Source organism: Myodes glareolus, chromosome 14 (genome assembly GCF_982192425.1).
Source record: "Myodes glareolus chromosome 14, mMyoGla1.1, whole genome shotgun sequence".
NCBI lineage: Eukaryota > Metazoa > Chordata > Mammalia > Rodentia > Cricetidae > Myodes > Myodes glareolus.
The window spans coordinates 12,880,557-12,900,338 of NC_142039.1; the positions used below are offsets into that span (position 1 = coordinate 12,880,557).

The following is a 19,782-nucleotide window of genomic DNA, read 5'->3' on the forward strand; positions in this document are numbered from 1 at the left end:
TGCATTCATCCCTACATCTTCTGATAGAACATTTATCTACTTCAATGGATACATGCATCCAACCTTATATTCTCTTGTATCATTTTAACCCTGGTGTTCCATAACTAGTTTCATCTCATTCCTTAAGTGTGGCAAATGAGCTACACACAGTCAGTCAGTACCTTAATTTTGTGACCTTTGATAACTGCTTATCATGCACCTAAATTTCAGTCACCCAAGAAGAAAATCATGTCACCTGAACTTGGAAGTCTTTAGCAGAAACATTTTGCAGGTTGTATAAATACTATATAAAGGAAAATACTATTAGCAATAAGTATAAAGAATTTTTTTAAAAAGCTGTTGATAACATGACAAAGATAACAGGGTAGTAAAGCTCACAGAGTTGGTGTTAGTACTACGAAAAAAATTCCAGGAGACAATTGCACATTTAATAAATACTACTATTAACTGATGTGTTTATTAGTAAATCACACTATATATTCATCTATTAAACCTTGAGATTATAGTTAGTGGTCTTTACTGATCCCAAGGCTATCATATAGTTGAATTTATATTTCTTCATCATTGACATAAAATATTCTTTATTGAAATGCAAATATAGATTAGAAAGACTTTCATTGAAACAGTTGATTGGGCAATTTATACATAAACAATTTAAATTGTTCCACAATGTTTCTAATTTAATTTCAAGAAATTCTCGTATTGTTGAAGAAGGTGATTTAGTGCTGAATTTGTTTCCCAGGAACAAGAAAACACTTTTCCTTTTGTACAATGTCTTCACCTAAGTTAACCCTCAAATTCTGTCAATGAGATGTGAGGTTACAAGGGGTTGGGTACTGAACTCTTTGTACACAATTGAGTAAGAGAGAAAATGGCCTGATGCTGTGCAGTACTTGAGCCACTAACAAGAGAATGAGCCATAGTCCCCTAATAAATAACTGGCATTGTCTACAGCGTCTGGGCTGAGCTGTGATTCTCCAACTTCACTTGAGCACAAGAGCAGCGGATAAATGATACTTTAGTTTATGAAAAAAGGACATCTATATCCAAATGCAATGCCATTTATCTCACCATCTTTCCGAAGAAATTAAGACAGATTATTATTTCAATACTCAAGTCATGGGGCTGGAGATAGCTCAAGTAGATTAGCCAGTCATGATTTCTCGTATACATATATTAAAAAAAAAAAGACCAAAATAGACCTGTGGTCATCAGGCAGTGAAAGAATACATTAAGAGTAAAATTTCACAGTAAAACATAATCAGTACATATACACATACATGTTATTTTGTGAAGCACTGATAATTAGACTCAGGGCCTTATGTATGCCAAGTGAGTGTTCTGTCACCAAGATCCGACATCTATTCGATTTAAATTGACATGTAGGTCTATCGCCTCTACAATTCTCTCTCATGTTTAAGTACTTTTTAAAAGAACAATATTTATTCAATTTTTTAAGTAAGTCAAGAAGCTGGGCAGTGGTAACTGACGCCTTTAATCCCAGCACTCAGGAGACAGAAGCAGGCGGATCTCTGTGAGTTCGAGACCAGCCTGGTCTACAAGAGCTAGTTCCAGGACAGGTTCCAAAGCTACAGAAAAATCCTGTCTCAAAAAAAAGTTAAGTCAAGATATAAAACAGAAAGATTAACATTTTTAAGCCTAATGACTTAAAAGAGCATTTAGTGATTCAGAATAAAAAAGAATTGTAACTTTAGGCATGTTGGTGCACACTTGTGGCTGATCCTAACACTCAGGAGGCAGAAACACAAGGATCAATTGTTTGAGATAACCTGGGCTATGAAAAAAAAAAAGACAGGTTGAGAGTAGGGTTATGAGGAGAAGAGTGGGTAAGGGGAGGAGGAAAGGAGAAACCTCAGCTTTTCAAACACCACCTCTCAAGCATCCACAGCGAAGCTGATAAACACAAGACTCTTCCCCTTTCCTGCTCCATGGCAGACATCACTAATCATTAACTGCACTCTTCTACCATAAGCCAGGCTAGGTAGTGAGCTGGAGTTAGAGGGATTGGGTTCACATTTAACACCCCTCCGCTTGCTTCTAACAACAACATGCTACTACCCAGCAGATGAAAATGTTTCAGAACTGGTCTTTGTTTCTTTGAAGAATCACTTCATGTGTACAACTTAGAGTCAACAATCAATTGTCAACTTTTGTGTTCTTCAGTTTGTATGTTTCAACAACATGGAAGAGAGCCATTCACTCTGTTTTCCAACTTCCAAATAGTTGGAAAGCTGCTGGAGTATCTGACTCTCATTTTTATAATCAAATTGTGTATTGTTAAGAAAAGTGCTCATAAATGTTTATGCTAGTGAAGAATTTTATAATCTGTTGCGGAGATAGTATTTTTAATTAAAGACTATTCTATTATAAACAACACAAAATAGTATCACTGTAGACTTTAAGATCATGTCATTTTAAAAATATCTCATGACCCCCAACATATGAGAAATTCACCAACCCAAAATATTCAGTTCTCTTATGTTCATAATGTGTATTTGTGGATATTAGTAGAAGAAAACATATGTTTGTATTCAGGCCTCATATCACAGAACTGAAATACCAGATACTCAGAAGGCTGAGGAATAAAGATCCCAAGTTCAAGGTCTTTCTGGGGTAAATTCGAGACTAGTCTATGTAATGCAGTCAGACTGTCCCAAAATTAAGAGTTTATAGAGGGCTGAGGACATAACTTAGTGCTTGTCTAATGTGCACAAGGCCCTAGGTTCTGTCCTTAGTATGTACTCAAATGTGTAAGATCACTGATGTTTATACAGCATTATAGATATTAGAAAAATATGTATCTTATATATAAAATCACTTTTAAATTTTAAAAATTTTGGTAGGATAAGAGAGTCACAAAACTCAGAGACGACTATGGCCATACAAAAAACTGAAAACACTTAATCAACCTTAATAGCAGTTCGGTAATCTTTTCAAGGACAACGGCAAAGTTAATATAACACAAAATATATATTAATAGTAACAATTCTATTATCTCTAACCTTACTTAAGAATGATTATAAAATGATGTGGGATTTCCCTCTGTATGCTGTTATTACCATTAATGAATAAAGAACTGCTTTGTGCCTCAGTCTCCTCCAACAATAAAGCATGCTTTTGTATGTAAGAACTAAACAAATCAAAGCTATCTGAAGAGAGTAGACATCAAACAGAAATTCACGTTGAGTGTTGTAATTATCCTGGGAAACAAGTCTTTGACCTAGGAAGTTGGTCCTGTATAAACTTTCACCTTTAGAATATTCAAATTCAACTTACAAACGTCAAAGCATGGTGAGAAATGACCTATGTTCCATTAAGTGTCTTTGAAATATATGTGTAAGGTGAGAAAGGTCTTTAAAATACCCAATGAACCCATTCAACTAGTAACAAATGAACCCATTCAACTAAGGTTTAACCTTACCTGGTAGCCAGTTCAAATACCGGAACGGGCTGCCTCCACTCCACTGCCAACCACTGCTGAAACTCAGGCTGTTGAGTCCAATCCAGAGGCCTGAGCTCAAGGAGCTAGTCAATCCTACACGCAAAAAGCAAACACAAACACAAATCAGACATTCAGAAATGACAATGAAATTAAGTCCATAATTAAATATGTTAATCAAAAACGTGAGAGAAGGTGCTGGAGAAATGGCTCAGTGGTTAAGAGCACATACAAGTCTTTCAGAGGACCCTTAGTTAGGTTCCCAGCATCAATGTTGGGTGGATTTCAATCATCTTAACTTCAGTTCCAGAGAATTCAATATCCAATGCCTCTGGCCTCCATGTGCACTTGCTTGCACACACGTGCACACACACACAAACTAATAACAGTAATAATAATAGTAATAATAGCTAAAAAGCTAAAAGTTGTTCTAATAATCTAAAACAAGCAGAGCCACTACCTTCACTGAGAGGAGAAGAGACAGGCAGGAGTATTATGAAAAGCTCATAGGGCCCAGGCTGGTGTTTCCACACTAATCTTAAAATCACTGGCTACTCTCTAGGGCTAATACAAGTTCTTCTTGTGTGGACATGATTATGTTAACTCTTATGAAATAACGACTTTCTTACAGCCTTTGAGAGTAAAAGCAAGATTTGCTTTATATAAAAAAAAAGGCAAAGCTTCTCTTTAACAAAAAATTTTCACTAAAAACTTTGGCCTACATTGTCATAACTCATCACCTCAACTTTGTATTTCAGAACCTATTTTGAGAATTTTATGATGTCTATAATCAATTTAGCTACTTTATAAATGGTTATTAAGCTGAAGAAACAATGTTTATGACAACATGAGCAGTGTTTTAGTTAGGCAGATAATAAATAATAATTATACTGGTTTAGTCTACTAAAGCCTAATATGGAAATAAAACTAGAAATGCCACATGGACTAGCTAACGCAAATATTTCAATCTCTTACTGCTTGTATCTTTTAAAAAAAAATCAAAAGTAGCCACATGGACTAGCTAACGCAAATATTTCAATCTCTTACTGCTTGTATCTTTTAAAAAAAATCAAAAGTAGTAATTTTCTAATCCCTCTAAATTGTTTCAGTTAATGGGAAATAATTTTTAAATATATGCTTTGATTTAGGTTTAAAAACACTCAAATCTGTATACATGTTAGAAAACAAATTTGCCAGTTTACGCTCATTGGTATCTGTAGGATATTTTTCTCACCTTTAGCGGTAAGAGCTAGCAGTTAAGCACCTACAATATTTAGAGCCTCATATTTGCCCATTTGTTTCAAAGGCCAAAAAAACAACACAGAAGAGGAGGCAGCAAGAATGTAAGAGCCAGAGGACGGGGAGATGAGCGGCAGGAAGAAGGCTTCTGCACACAACACAGCCATTGCACCCATGAGCACACTAGGAAGACAGGCTGATCTCAACGTCACAGAATCTGCCTGCCCCTACTTGCCAAGCACCGGGATGAAAGGTATACGACACCATGCCCAGCTCTTCTTATGACTTTTTAATATGAACTAATATGAGAAAAATGGAAAGAAATTAAATACTGATACAGAAATTTCAAAGACAACCAATTCAAATTCACTTACTTTTTTATGTGTTCGGGTACTTGGCCTATGTGATATCTGTGCACACATGTATGCCTGGTCTCCAGGGAGGCCAGAAGAAAGTCGCTGGATCCCCTGGGACTGAAGAGTTGGCTGTGAACCACTATGTGGTTTCTAGAATTGAACCTACATATTATCCTCTAGAAATGCAGCAGGTGATCCTATCTGCTGAGCCATCATCACTCCAGCCCTCATTTATTCTTTATCAGACTTTCTAGAAGGAAAGGATTGGAGAGCTAGTGTGGTTTTCTGAAGTGTACTGTACTTAGGGAAGTATCTAGTCCAGTCCTTTCATGGAACAGCCAGGACAAACAAAGATGGACAGACTAAACACCTTGCTGAGGGTTACAGAGCAGTAGTATGGGTCAAAGCCAGAACCTAGGGTTCCATTGAGTATTTCCAATGGATTTAATCCCCTTAAACTTCCAGGAACTAGACAGGTCGCACAGTGATTAACAGCACTTATTGTTCTTGCAGAGGCCCAAGGTTCAGTTCCCAGCACCCACATGACAGCTGTAACTCCAGTTCCAGGGGATCTGATGCCTCCTTCTGACTTCCACAGGCATTCGACACACGTGATACACATAAGGCAAAATACTCATACACAGAAAGCAAAATAATAAATCTAAAACCAAAATGTTCACATAAATTTCCCTGTAAATAATTTCAAGTACTAGCAAGGTACCTTACACAAAGAACATTGGGCCAAGTAGGTGTTTCCGGTCAACGACCTTGCTCCTGAACGTTTTTGGCATCCTGTTCCTTGTTACATGACACCTACCAAGAACTCTTGGCTAGGTTTTCAATGCTAGAATTTTACTCTAAATTATGAAATGATTATTATAAAGACTTGCTAAGAAAACTATGTCATCAATATGGGAGGGCATCACTTAGTTGTAGAACCATGTGATAAGTACCAAATATTCATTAAAATAGTGAATTTGTATTATGCCAACTTTATACTTATCTTTGCCACCGTTAACTCCTTTTACTTTATTGTTTTTATATATTACTGAAATTATTTTGAGTAACGTATAATCCCTTTAGGGTGAAGAAATAAGCTAAAAATCATTGCCTCACCTTCATGCAAGAGAAAACATGTCTCTAGACTTGCTAAAAAAAATTAAGCGATCAATACTGCATTGATACTATCCTTTATATGAAGATAATTATTGCTGAATGTTATATTTTCACAAATTCTAAAATAATAAGGTTATACTAACTTGAATAATTATCACTCCCCCATTTCCAAAGGAATGTAGGGAAGCACTCTATTAAAGTACCATTTCAAGTTGAAAATGTTTGTGCATGTTTATATAACCCCAGCACTCAGGATGCTGAACCAAGCAACAATCAAGAGTTAGAGGCTTAAGGCAAGACCCAACTAGTAGCATTTCAAAGTGTTAAATATAACTTACAAAACGGAAGTGCTCTAGAAGCTTAAAAATATTACCAACCAAGGAGTTAGGAGCATGATAGTACATGCTTGTAATTCTAGCACTCTAGAGGCTGAAGCTACACATGGAGGATCGTTGCATGTTTGGGACCGGGTAGAAAGTGCCAGGCCAACCAGGACTACATAACAAGATTCTGTCTCGACAGAAAAAATAAAAGTGGTTTTTCAAGAGTGTGCTTTGTATCAGGTTTGAGTTAAATCACCAGGTCCATCACGATGAGAAATGACGGCGGCTGTTTAAGGAAGTCACCCTCTGGCAGTCCCATAACCCATACCCTGTACCCCATACTCCGTCAACTCCATGGGGCCTCTGAGCTTGAGAACCAAATTGATACTTTTAAAATTAGGCCTACAAGATAGCTATGTACCTAGTAAGTCCATGTGATGGCTATCATTTCCATGACTGCTAGCAGCTGCATGTTGAGTTTAGATTAGCTATAGAGTGATTTGGGAACAAAATTCAAGTCCTCTACTGAACATGTCATTTAAAAGTCTGACATCTGTGAGGATCCGTCCTCAGCATAGGAATACAAAAAGGAAGCAGCCTGGAAGCAGATGAGCACCAAGCATTCAGACATATGTGTGATTTTATAAAGGATCAGACCAAGACTTTTTATTCTAGCTATCCAAAGCATCAATTATCAGTTCCACAAGATTCTTTTTTATTTGGGGTATATGCATCATATAAGGGTGTATGCATCATATAATAATGTATGTTGAAGTCTTCTTCTGAACTTAGGTATGATAAAGACTTTCATTATTACATTAGTATTTTAATTTCTCTCTCCATATATATATATGGATATATAAATGGGATATATATATCCCATTTATTTCCAGGCAATACCATAAGAAATCAGTTTACACACACATGCACACACGCACACACGCACACACGCACACACACACACACATGCACTCTCACACATAAGCCTGGTAACAAACCAAATTTTACTTCCTTCATCTCCTTTCAGTTCTGTGCATGATCATTCAAACTACACATAGTTATGAATCAGGTTCAGGAATTGAGGATTAAATGGAGCACCCTAACTCTGGGGAGAAGTTGAAGTGAAGAAGATAGAATGGCCGTAGTCCATGTGCAAACAAGCATCCGGGTGGAAACATGCAACCCTGGGGATAGTATGACATCAGATTACAGGTTAGAAAGACATTTACTGGCACAAGGAGATTTTAGTGAATGAATTGAGGCTCTCTCTGGCACTTTGGGCATGCCAGATCCCTGCTCATTTAATGGGTGAGACTCGGGCAGGGTAAATGGAAGACAGAGATGAACTTCAATTCAGCCCTTTTTACACACTTGCAACAAGAAGCCACCTACCTCATGTTAGCCCAATGATCTGCTATCTCCTCTAAAAAGTGTGATAACAATAGTCATTTGCAAGGTTAATTATGGGTTTAAGAAATAAATTCCAGGAGGGTGGTGGTATGCACTTGGGAGGTAGAGACAGGCAGATCTCTGTGAGTTTGATGCCAGCCTGGTCTACAGAGTGAGATCCACGACAGACTCCAAAGCTACAAAGAAACTCCATCTCGAAAAACAAACAAAAAGAAAAAGGAAGGAAGGAAAAGAAAGAAGGACGGACGGACGGACGGACGGACGGACGGACGGACAGACAGACAGACAGACAGACAGACAGACAGACAGACAGACAGACAGAAAGAAAGAAAGAAAGAAAGAAAGATCGTTCTCGTGTCTGGTACATAGCCCCTATCCAAAAGAGAGCTGGAGAGATGGTTCAGAGGTTAAGAGCAGGACTGCTCTCCCAGAGGACCTGGGTTCAATTCCAGATTTCCAGCACCCACACGGCAACTCAAAACTGTCTGTAACACCAAGATCTGACACCAATGCACATAAAATAAGAATAAATAAATTTTTAAAAAATAAAGTTTTTTTTTTTTTTAAAAAAAGAGGACAACCAATGTGTTTGTTTATGGCAGTCTCCCTATGAAGTCACACATGGGCTTCAGGTTTGCAATTGCTCCCTCCACCCGTTAGCCACCACACACATCTTCAACTTCAGAGTCATCACCGCGGAGTATGCATTTTAAAAAATCCTGCTTACTTCCCAAGCTCCCCTCATAGAATATACTTTATGTCTATTATGGGTTGTTTTCCATTTGAGGGTCTATTTCTCAAAGAGAACACATCACAGACGACCATCCGCCACACCGCTATTTACGAGATTCGTCCTCAGTACAAACCCATGGATAGCAAATGCCATGTATATCTTTCTTCTAGAAAAAAGGAATGTCTTTCCTCTGCTCCAGATTATTTCGTGTTTCCTGCCAGATAACCTTTCTTTGTGATATTTTTGACTTACAGAAAGGCAGGAAGTGCCCTGGGTCTCCCTAGAAAAGCTACACACATCCAGATTCTGCTGGAAATCTGCTGACTGCAATTCTGGGAGTTGAACAAGGCTCAAAGAAACATGTGAAGGGAGCTCAGGACTGAGTGTCCACGGTGGGCCTGCTGCCCTGCTCACATGCTCACAGCAGCTGCTCATCGGACAGTGTACCCATGTGACCCGGAGACCATCAGGGCAGTGTACCCATGTGACCCGGACAACATTGGGCAGTGTACCCATGTGACCTGGAGATCATCGGGCAGTGTACCCATGTGACCCAGACATCATCGGGCAGTGTACCATGTGACCTGGAAATCATCAGGCAGTGTACTCATGTGACCTGGAGACCATCAGGGCAGTGTACCCATGTGACCCAGAGACCAGGACTCGGGCTCTAATAGGGAGAGTTGCTATCCATGCCTACAAATCACCTGGGATGTAAGCAAAACACAGTATTCTGGGCTTACTACTCACCTAGACTGGAATATGGTCCAAGTACCTCCATCCCAACAAAGTGATGAATGACAGATAACTACCTTCCCTTTACAGAACTACAGCACTGGGGCTGGTGAGACGGCTCTGCAGGAAAACGCACTTGCCACCAAGCTTAAGAACCTGAGTTTGGTCCCTGGAGCCCACAAGGCAGAAAGAGAGAACAACTCCTACAGGCTATCTATTGACCTACACACACACAGACACACACACACACAGGCATACTAAATACATAAATGTAAAAAATAAAAATGAAGGACCTACTATGCCCTGTTCTTGCTAACAATTAACCATTCCATTGTTCAAACTTTAGAGTAAACTTCTTTAAAAAAATTACCTTAACTTTTTGCATCATTTATCAGTCAGCAAATTGAGAAATTTTCCTTGGAAGCGGCCGTGAAGCTCCCTGGATGGGAGGCATTCCTATCATAATGAGCCTCATCTCCAGCAATTCACCTCACCAGCATAACCTCCACACTGTATTCCCCATTCACTGTGCTTGGTCACTTCCTGGTTTTCACATTTACATCTGTTTTCCCCCGTAGGACTTTAAGTCCTATGTGGACAGGTCAGGATCAGCTTGGGTGTCTCTGGGACCTAGCAGAATGCCACCTCTAAGTTATCAAGATAGATAGCCTGAATAAATGCGGAGGGAAATCACAGGACCTTAAAGTGTTTATAAATAATTATGGGATATTTGAGCCAATTAACTATTATAAAATGGCAATAAGAAGAGCTGAGAAAATAACCTCATCAGGAATGCGCTTGTTGTGTTTTAAGAACTGAGTTTGATCACCAAAAATGACATAAAAAGCCAAGTGTGATGGAGCATACATACAGCCCCAGTGCAGGGAATCAGAGACATGAAGATTCCAGGGACTCACTGGACAGTCAGATTAGCCTAAACATGGTTCTCCAAGTCCCAGAGAGAGGTCTTGCATAAAAAAACAAGCAAAAAATAAATTTAAAAAAGCCAGGGTGTATGGCTACTTAAATATGTCACCCAAGGTTGATGTCCTCAGTCCAGGCCAGGACCCACACCCAAGAGTTACTGGCCAACACAAGCGGGATGCCATAGGTTATGTTTCTGCTTTTGTTTTCCTCTTGTTGTGGTGCTGAATTTATTTTATGTTTTTGAGTGAGAACATGAAGTCTCCCGACCAAGAAAAGTCCATGGCTGGATGATTTCAGCACAAATCCTACCAGAACTTCAGAGAAGAGCGAATACCTATGCTCCTGAAATTTTCCCACACAATAGAAACAGAAGGAACATTGCCATATTCTTTTTACGAGGCTGTAATTACCGTAATACCCAAACCACACAAAGACTCAACTAAGAAAGGGTATTACAGAGCAATCTCACTCATGAACTCTGATGCAAAAATACTCAATAAAATACTGGCAAACAGAATCCTAGAACGCAGCAAAAAATTATCCACCATGACCAAGTCAGCTTCATCCCAGAGATGCAGGGATGGTTCAACATACGAAAGTCTGTCAATGTAATCTGCCATATAAACAAACTGAAAGAAAAACCATATAATCATCTCATCAGATGTTGAAAAAGTATTCAACAAAATCCAGCACTCCTTTATAATAAGGGTCTTCAAAAAATCAGGGTTACAAGGAACATATCTAAACATAATAAAAGCAATATACTGCAAGCCGACACCCAGCATCAAATTAAATGGAGAGAAACTCAAAGCGAACCCACTAAAATCAGGAACAAGACAAGGCTGTCCACTCTCTCCATATCTATTCAACATAGTTCTTGAAGTTATAGCTAGATCAATAAGAAAATGAAAGGAGATTAAGGGGATTCAAATTGGAAAGGAAGAAGTCAAACTTTCATTATTTGCAGATGATGTGATAGTATACATAAGTGACCCCAAAAACTCTACTAGGGAACTTCTACAGCTGATAAACAGCAACGCGGCGGGACACAAAATCAACCCAAAAAAAATCCAAAAAGGAAAAAGAAACAGAGGTGTGCACCACTGCAATGGTTAGAAAGTACCCCCAAAAGGTCTTTTTATCAGAATGCTTGGTCTCCAGTTGGTAGCACTGTTTGGGAAGGTTGTGGAGCCTTTAGAAGGTTGAGCATTGCTAAAGGAAGTATGTCACTGAGGGTGGACGCTGAGATTTTTATAAACTGGCCTCAATTACTGTTCTCTCTTTCTCTGCTTCTCTTGCATGGATCAGATGTGATCTCTCTGTTTCCTGCCTACTAGGTCAGCCTCATGCTCTTGCTGGCATGCCTCCCATGCCATGACAGACTCTATCCCTCTGGAACTGTACGCCAAAATGAATCGTCCCTAAGTTGCCTTTGGTCAGAGTAATTTATCACTGGTAGAAAAATAATCACTATAACTACATGACCATTTTATGCTCTTGTTGCTGTTTTATCTTTTGAGGGAGAACAATTAAGTTGGGTGGGTGAGGAGATGGGAGGGATTGCTTGAGATCAAACCCAGGCCTTCTTACATCCTGGGCAAGCTTTCTGGCAACTGAGCTACCTCTCCAACCCTCAGGAATGAGTGTTTCAGACTAAATATATATTCTTTTCTCAATCAAATACTAATTTTACAACTTTGTAGTAGATGTTTAAAACGTCAAATAATACATTGTAGAAATAAAATCTGAAAATAGATCTGGCAGTTGGACAGGCACAAATCAAGTGGGACTTAGATTTGCACAGGAATTATTGACTTGCCTCTGCTACTAATTGTTCATTTTATTTTATCGTCTTGAACTCTCTGCTGCTAACAGAAAACCTTTGGCTTCAGATTAAACATGGGTAGCACTGCTGGATCCAAAAACCATACCACTCATTGATATCGGCTTCCTTTGCTCTTTGCCCAGTTCACTCTTCAGAACCCTTCTTAACACCAACTCTAAAGACAGACACAACTGATAGAACAAAATACACTCTAGATATGACAGCTATTTGTCATCTCTGGTGCTGTCTTCTGAACATGGATTTCTTATATGATCTGTATCAGCTACTAAGAGACAAAATTTTCATGACATTAATAATTCATTTTATTAGCCACTCGTAAGTTACATGATGTGGAAATCAAGTAATCTGATTTTACGTACAATTTTGAAGTCTGTCATTACCTGTCAGGTATGTTTGCTCATGAATCTCCGTGACACTCAAGAGTTCGGCATTCTGCTGTTTGCAGCTCTCCCTTGCCTGATGCCAGGTTAAGGCAGACTTGGAGTTTATTTGGTAAAGAATTCCGGTCAATGGATCTTTATTCCATAGCCTCTCACTGCCTTCAACTGCAAAAGAAGAGACTCAGTTAGCTGTGTGATGCATGGGAAATGCTTACAGAAAACAATACATTCACAACCCATCCAGTTCCCATCATTACATCTCCTGTTGCTGGCCTTTTACTCATCTTTAAAGCCAGCTGTACTTTCCTCACTCCTGAGATGAAGAGTAAATGTCTCATAGCTAACCACAGCTAGAGTGTTTCATGTGCCTAAGGTAAGAAAGAGACAGAACGTCTCCCTGCTTTCCTGCTGGGACATTTGGATTGGATGATGGAAGACATGAAGCAGATACACGGAAGAAAAATCAGGACACCATCCCAGTGTTCTGGATCAGTGAATGAACCAGGTAAGGGAGAGGAAAATAACGCATGGTTTCTTATGGCAAGTGTCTCTGTTGTCTAATTTGGTCTTTTAAGTAAGGCATAAGAAGAAAGTTCACAGACTCCTTTAGGCAGGCCGGGAACGCCCGAACCTGCCAGGCAGAGAATAAAGTGGCTTTCAGAGCTTCACTTTCTCATCACCAGGATGCATTCAATCTAGGTCCCGACAATAAGACACGCTAATTGTCAGGCTTTCTTTCCACGGTTAAAAAAAAAAAAAAACTGGCCACTTTCACTTATATTGGCCCTTTGATATTATAGGATTGTAAATACCTTTTATAAACTTAGTGGACTTTATGGAAGCCCAATAGTATAGATAAATATTATTTATAGCCTTTTACATATTAGATATTTGGAAGGTAGCAAATAAAATGTTTTGTGCCAGGAGAATATGTTGTTGACTAAAGGAGGGTATTTCCTTATCTGGAAATAGTCAAGAGACTGTAATGACCCCAACGTGAACTGAAGTAACTCCTTTCTTCATTTTAAGAAAGTTTCTCTTATATTTTGAACCAAAGGGTCAACACAGATGAGCACACCACCCATCTCTCGATGAGCACACCAGTTTGCTGACTGTGCAGCTCCCCAGAGTCTCACAGTAAACCAGGGAAGCTGATCCCAAAAGCCAAAGCTGCAAGCTATGGACAATTGGGAGAATGGGGTCTTTTCCTTTTCCTGTCCTCATGATACGTGAAAGTGGGCGTCTAAACAGAAGGAAAACATTATCATAAACAGCCTAAAGGACAATGGGAGCATGTGTTTAGTGGCACTAGGTCAGTGATCAATACCTCTTTGTCCCAATACCTCTTTGTCCTGGATCAAATCTACTTGGCTTAAAGTTATTATAAAATAATAAAATAACATAAACTGAAGTTCTTTTTTGAATGAACCACAAAACAAAATTAAAATTTTACACAGATGGAAATAAAACAACTTTTCTATAGTTATTTGTTTTTCATATGCTTTATATCAAGACAAATATATCATCTGGCTTTGAATACACAGAATTAACAAAACTAATGTTGTACTGGATCCACTGGGACTTCTATTCCCACACACACCCAAGGACATCAAAGTTCTTGTGTTACTGACTTCCCATTTGTTCTCCACACACTATCCATCACACACCCAACAAGTCTTCTATCAATACCACTTAAGGGAAGGATGCTACGATTGGGAACATGAAGCACATATCCCTGAGAAAAATGGGGATGGGTTTAGAAAGTATCACTCTTACTAAGTGAAGACAACTCTTCACTGGTTGAAAAATAGGTATGAAACTTTTCCAGACAAAAAGATTTCTCATTCAAAACATCAGACAGCTGTAAACCTTAAATGGAAATCAAATTTCTAAAAGTTGATAGAACAGAGACAAATATATCTACCTCCATCAAGGCTAGAGAATTGTACCAATATGGACTTGAAGCCCGTGAGCTTCAAGTGTTGTTATAAATACATCTACCTCAGTGATGACCAGAGCATGGTACCATTAAGGACTCAAGGCCTGTGACCTTCATGGACACTCACCAGATGCTGAAGAGGCAATTAAAATGCTATACAGAGTATGAACTCGTTTGTTTTTAACAAGATGTTTGGGAATTATAAAGCCAAAAGGTCATGCAGGGAAAATTCTCAGAAATATGGTATAGTTTGACATTAAGAAATTTTACTAAGTTTCACTGCCTTAGAATAGTAGCATAGTAAGAATTTGATGCATGAATTTGTGGTCGCGTAAAGCTTAGTAGGACACAATGCTACTGCATCCCAGATAATTCCACAGCAGTTCTGGACCCCACTAGAGTCTCCTCTCTGGCCTAGTTTTCTTTATGGGGCAGCAGAAAACCAGGCCTGGAGGATGTGAGGAAACACGCTGCAGTAATCCAGCAGTAAGTGTGACAGAGGTTGAACATATGTAACTTAGGAAGGGGCACCTGACTGCAAGAAGGATGTTCAGAGAAGCAGAAGTAAAGCAAAGACTTCAACCTCTTCCTCTATCCTCGGCCCTAGCTCTGCCCCCAAGCTGTGTCCTCCCCTCAACCCCACCTAAGACCTGTCACACACTTTTTTACAGATTCTTAAACAAGAACAGAACCACAGATTTCAAGTTCTGGTACTTGATGTGGTCTTACTAGTTCTAGGAACATTTGAATTTCCATTTTCAAAGGACTTTGAAGGATAAATTACCCAATTCCCTTGATATCAAATTCTATCCTGTTGGGGCTTCATGGCAGTATCATTTTCACAGCTAGGAGCTCCAGCACATGCTGACACAAAACTTGGGAACCCTCAAACTCTCCCACCAAACACATTTATCATGCCATTTAAGTTCTGGTTTCAGCCTACGTCTTTATAAAGCTGAAGCATTTGGGGTTTGGGAGAATGGAATGCCTACCTCCAGCATTGTCTATATAATACTGTATATGGTATAATTTGCCCTAAAGTCTCAGCAAATTAGGGTGTTATTTCATACAAGAAATGTTAGGACAATGGGGGTGCTGTCTGATCTTCCTGCCAATACCTAAAAACAAACAATGGTCTTCAGCCACAATGGTTCGTTTTTTCCATGGTAAAATGGAAGTTATGGAGTCTGTAAGGGGGTTGAGTGGGATACTCTGGGATAATAAGCGTAAAAAAATCGGGGAAACATATTCTATATGAGGCCGAGGGGTCCTACCACCTTGTTGTCATGGTGACTGTTCCAAGAATGTCTTGGTCGGTTACTTACATTGCAATGGACAAAATCCAAACAGCTTGTCAGTGTCGTAGTCAGTGGTGGTTCCACACCAGAGCCATCCATCTGAGCGCCCAGCGCTGGTGCAGTCGGCGTACCACTTGTTTTCAAACTTGAACGGAAATGCGCAGATGGCTCCGTTTGCATTGCCCAGCAAGGAGTACATGGCTGTGGGGACACAGGGGTTTGCATTTAGAATGAGAGTGGCACGTGTCTGTACGGTGACTTCACATGGCATCCTGAGGGAGTTGCTCTCACTCTTCTGATCTGCAGACCCTTGTCCCCTCTGCCTCTCCGTAGTCCTTCACTTGGCACCAGTGGCAGCACGAACTTAGGAACAATTCTAGCTCCACCCCTTTCCCACTACCTTTTGGAATGGACTGTGTTCCTTTCTCTGAGGAAACACGGTAATAAGTTCTTGTGGCACCAGCTTTAACTTCTGCCTTTCCTCCAAGGCAGGCAGATGATATCCTTCCTCTTGGCTAGAAATAATAGTCTCAGTAAGTCTTTAGATTGGAAACAACCTTAAAGCTATGAAGCTGGCAAAAAGTGAGAGTCAGAGTTTGGATCCTAGGGACCCAGATAAATATGGACATGGAACCAGGGTCCCAGAGCAAACTGGCAAATCCGTGAGAACGGGGTTCAAGTGAGAGAGCCTGAATCTGCCTAAGGTAGAGAGTGATGGGAGAAAACACTTGTCATCAACCTCTGACTCATGTGTACACACATCTACATCTTTATACACGTGCACACACACACACAAGCCATAGAGCCACAGGCAATGTTCAAATCCCCTCCAACTACTTCTTTTTTTTTTAATATTTATTTATTTGTTTATTATGTATACAGTATTCTGTCTGCAGGCCAGAAGAGGACACCAGGCTTCATTACAGATGGTTATGAGCCACCATGTGGTTGCTGGGAATTGAACTCAGGACCTTTGGAAGAGCAGGCAATGCTCTTAACCGCTGAGCCATCTCTCCAGCCCCCCCTCCAACTACTTCTAAGCAAGTCAGCCTCCACTCAGTTGCTCACGTGATTTGTGGGGGGGGGCAGGGATGGATCGGCGGAGTTCTCTAATCCTTATCCTAAAAAGAAATCACTCAAAACCCTTACACAGTATTCACAGTCAGTACTTTTCTTTTTTAATTTATGAAATGTACTTATTTTGGGATAAAGTCTTGTTATTTAGCCTAGAGTGGCCTCAGACTTAATCCTCCCAGTTTCCTGCACGCTGAGATTACGAGCATGTGTCCCCACCATTCCCAATTATTTCTTTGCTGCTTTGTTTTGTTTTATCCATTATTTATACTGATTTCATCTGGACTTGCTTTCAATTAGGCAAAAATTACTTTTTAGTTATTAATAATTTCAAAACACTATTCTAGGTTTAGTTCTAAGATATACACTGAATCTTTTTTTAAGAGCACCTAAAATTATCTTATTCAGCAATCAAACATCTTTTTACATTCAATAATCTAAAGTATGCAGCTTCCAAGTTAAAATGAAAATTCTATTTTAAAAAAATTTTGATACCAAACTATACCTCTGATTTCTGCTGTTTTTCCAACTTTTCCAGTTACATATTCTTCATTTTCTTCCTAGTTTTGTTTTTGTTTTATCATTGTCTTGGGGGAGGAGTTTGTTTAGCACTGTTTTGTTTTGCTTTGTTTTGTTTGAGGCAGGCTTTTATTATGTAGTTCTGACGGACCTGTAATTTTCTATGGAAAATAAACTGGTCTCGAACTCCCAGAGGTTGCCTGCCTGCAACTCCTGGGTGCTGAGACAAAAGGTGTGCCCAGCATACCTACTGTGTCTTCACATTCAATTACTATTGGTTTTTTTCTCTGACGACATTGTACACATATATCATACATTCTAGACGGTGAGGCACCAAGAGAATCTTTTCTTTCTTCTTTTAGTGAGGTGGAATGGAGCATTGTGTGTCAGGGTACAGGGTACACAAGGAAGTGAGAGAGCAACTTGTGGGATAGGCTCTCTCTTTCCACCACGTGGGTTTAAGGAACTGAACTCAGATCATTGGACCTGGCTGCAAGTGTCTTTACCACTGAACTATCTCTCCAGCCCTAGGACCAATCTTTACATCTTAAGTTTGAGGAACATGATGGATTCAGTAAGAATTGGACCAACTCTCAGGGTCAAGCATGCCCTTCCCCTTCCCATAAAGAAAGTCCATGGAAACCACAGGGCAAGTGTATGCTTCAGTAAGTCAGAGAATACATTCTCCTACTGGATTTGTAGATGCTAATCAGAGGGGGCTCTTTCAAAAAAAAAATGTTTATTCAAAAATAGGTTTGAAGTCCAAAGAACCAAACTCCACTTCACTAAAGAAGCACAAAACTGCCCTCAAATCATGTTCCCTTTAGGGCACACACTTCCAGATAATCCTTTAAGTCATTCAAATATACAATACTATTTTTCTAAAATAATCTCTAATATCAAGCAGTTTTACAATAATGTGGTATCTACAATTTTAACCTATATCGTACTAAATCAATTTAAAGGTAACTCTGGAGCTGGAAAGATGACTCAGCAGTTGAAAACAGGTGGTATTCTTGCAGAGGACTCAAGAACCCATGTCAGGTGGCTCACAACTGTCTAAACTCAAGACCATGGGATCAGACACCTCTTCAAGACAGATACTGCACTCATACACACACATTCTCTCTGTGTGTCTCTCTGTCTCTCTCTCTCTTTCTCTCTCTCACACACACACAATTTAATTGTTTACAAATTAAAGTCATTTTGAGGGCCTAGACTCTTCAGGAAGATTATTTTATATGTTGAAAGATCAGCAAAGTGTTGGCAAAAGGTAGCTGGTGAGCCATCTACAAAACTATCACCCAATTCTTTATAAAAAAAATAATTCAAAGACTCCTGTGTCATCCTTGTGTACTAACCTAGAATCTGGGTGGGGGGTTGAATTTGTAAGCTGTACATTTAAGCAATCTTACCAGATGTTTCTTAAACACATTAGTGTGATGATCGCCTCAAAGCAAATGGCAGAACAGAAAGATAGCGACCAACTACTGTACTTTAAAATAAATAGGCTTGGTGATACAGGACTGTAATCCCAGCTACTCAGGAGACTGAGGCAAGAAGCCTTCAAGTTTAATGTTACCTGGGCTACAGAGCACATTCAAAGCCAGCCTGGGCAACCTAGTGAGCTAAAGGCCAGCCTAGGCAACCTAGTGAGACCCTACCTCAAAATAAAAAGCAAAGCTTAAAAGAACTGAAAGCAGCCGGGCGGTGGTGGTACACACCTTTAATCCCAGCTCTCAGGAGGCAGAGGCAGGCGGATCTCTGTGAGTTCAAGGCCAGCCTGGTCTACAAGAGCTAGTTCCAGGACAGGCTCTAACGCTACAGAAAAACCCTGTCTCGGGTGTGGTGGGGAAGAACTGAAAGACTGAAAGCAGGGCTCAGCAGGAGAGCGCATGCTCAGAATGTGTGTGGCCTTAGATTTAACCCCCAGTACTATGAAAAAAGAAGGAAACAGACAAGTTCAAAGAGGTGACCTCTCACAGTATTATCCTCAAATTGAATTCCTCAACTTGACAATCGACCCCTTTCCGAATTTGACACAATCAAGTCTGAGCAAGCCTATCTTGCTCTTCAAGTTTTCTGTTGTGTTCCCCCTGGAAGGTGGCATTGCTTGGCTTGCCTCTTTTGGAATTTCTAAGTTTATATCATGTTCAATAAATGACTGGAAATAGTTCTTTTCTGAACTCCACCCTCAATGGTTTCAATTTCTCCTCTCCTCTCCTCTTTAGATGGACAGAAAGCAGACAAATAACCTCGTTACAGGGAACTGGGTTCCTGGGCTGAATCACTGTGATAAGTGATGTCCAACCCATCTCCGCAGCCCCAGCAGCAAAGCAACAGCTTCCCCTGTCCCCAAAGGCCTCTTCTTCCTCCAACCTTGAAGTTGTTCGAGATAATGCCTCACACTAGCCAAGTATCTACATG

At 39.7% G+C, this 19,782-nt stretch overlaps 1 protein-coding gene across 1 annotated transcript in view; it reads right to left on the reverse strand.

The window, feature by feature from the left end:
• Positions 1 to 19,782, reverse strand: part of Mrc1 (mannose receptor C-type 1) — an 89,474-nt gene that overhangs the window by 57,882 nt on the left and 11,810 nt on the right. The window contains exons 3-5 of the mRNA XM_048460855.3: positions 15,790 to 15,963; positions 12,526 to 12,690; positions 3,443 to 3,556 (exon numbers count right to left, since the gene is read on the reverse strand). Coding sequence (XP_048316812.2) covers positions 3,443 to 3,556; positions 12,526 to 12,690; positions 15,790 to 15,963 — 453 coding nt within the window. The remainder of the gene's footprint in view (positions 1 to 3,442; positions 3,557 to 12,525; positions 12,691 to 15,789; positions 15,964 to 19,782) is intronic.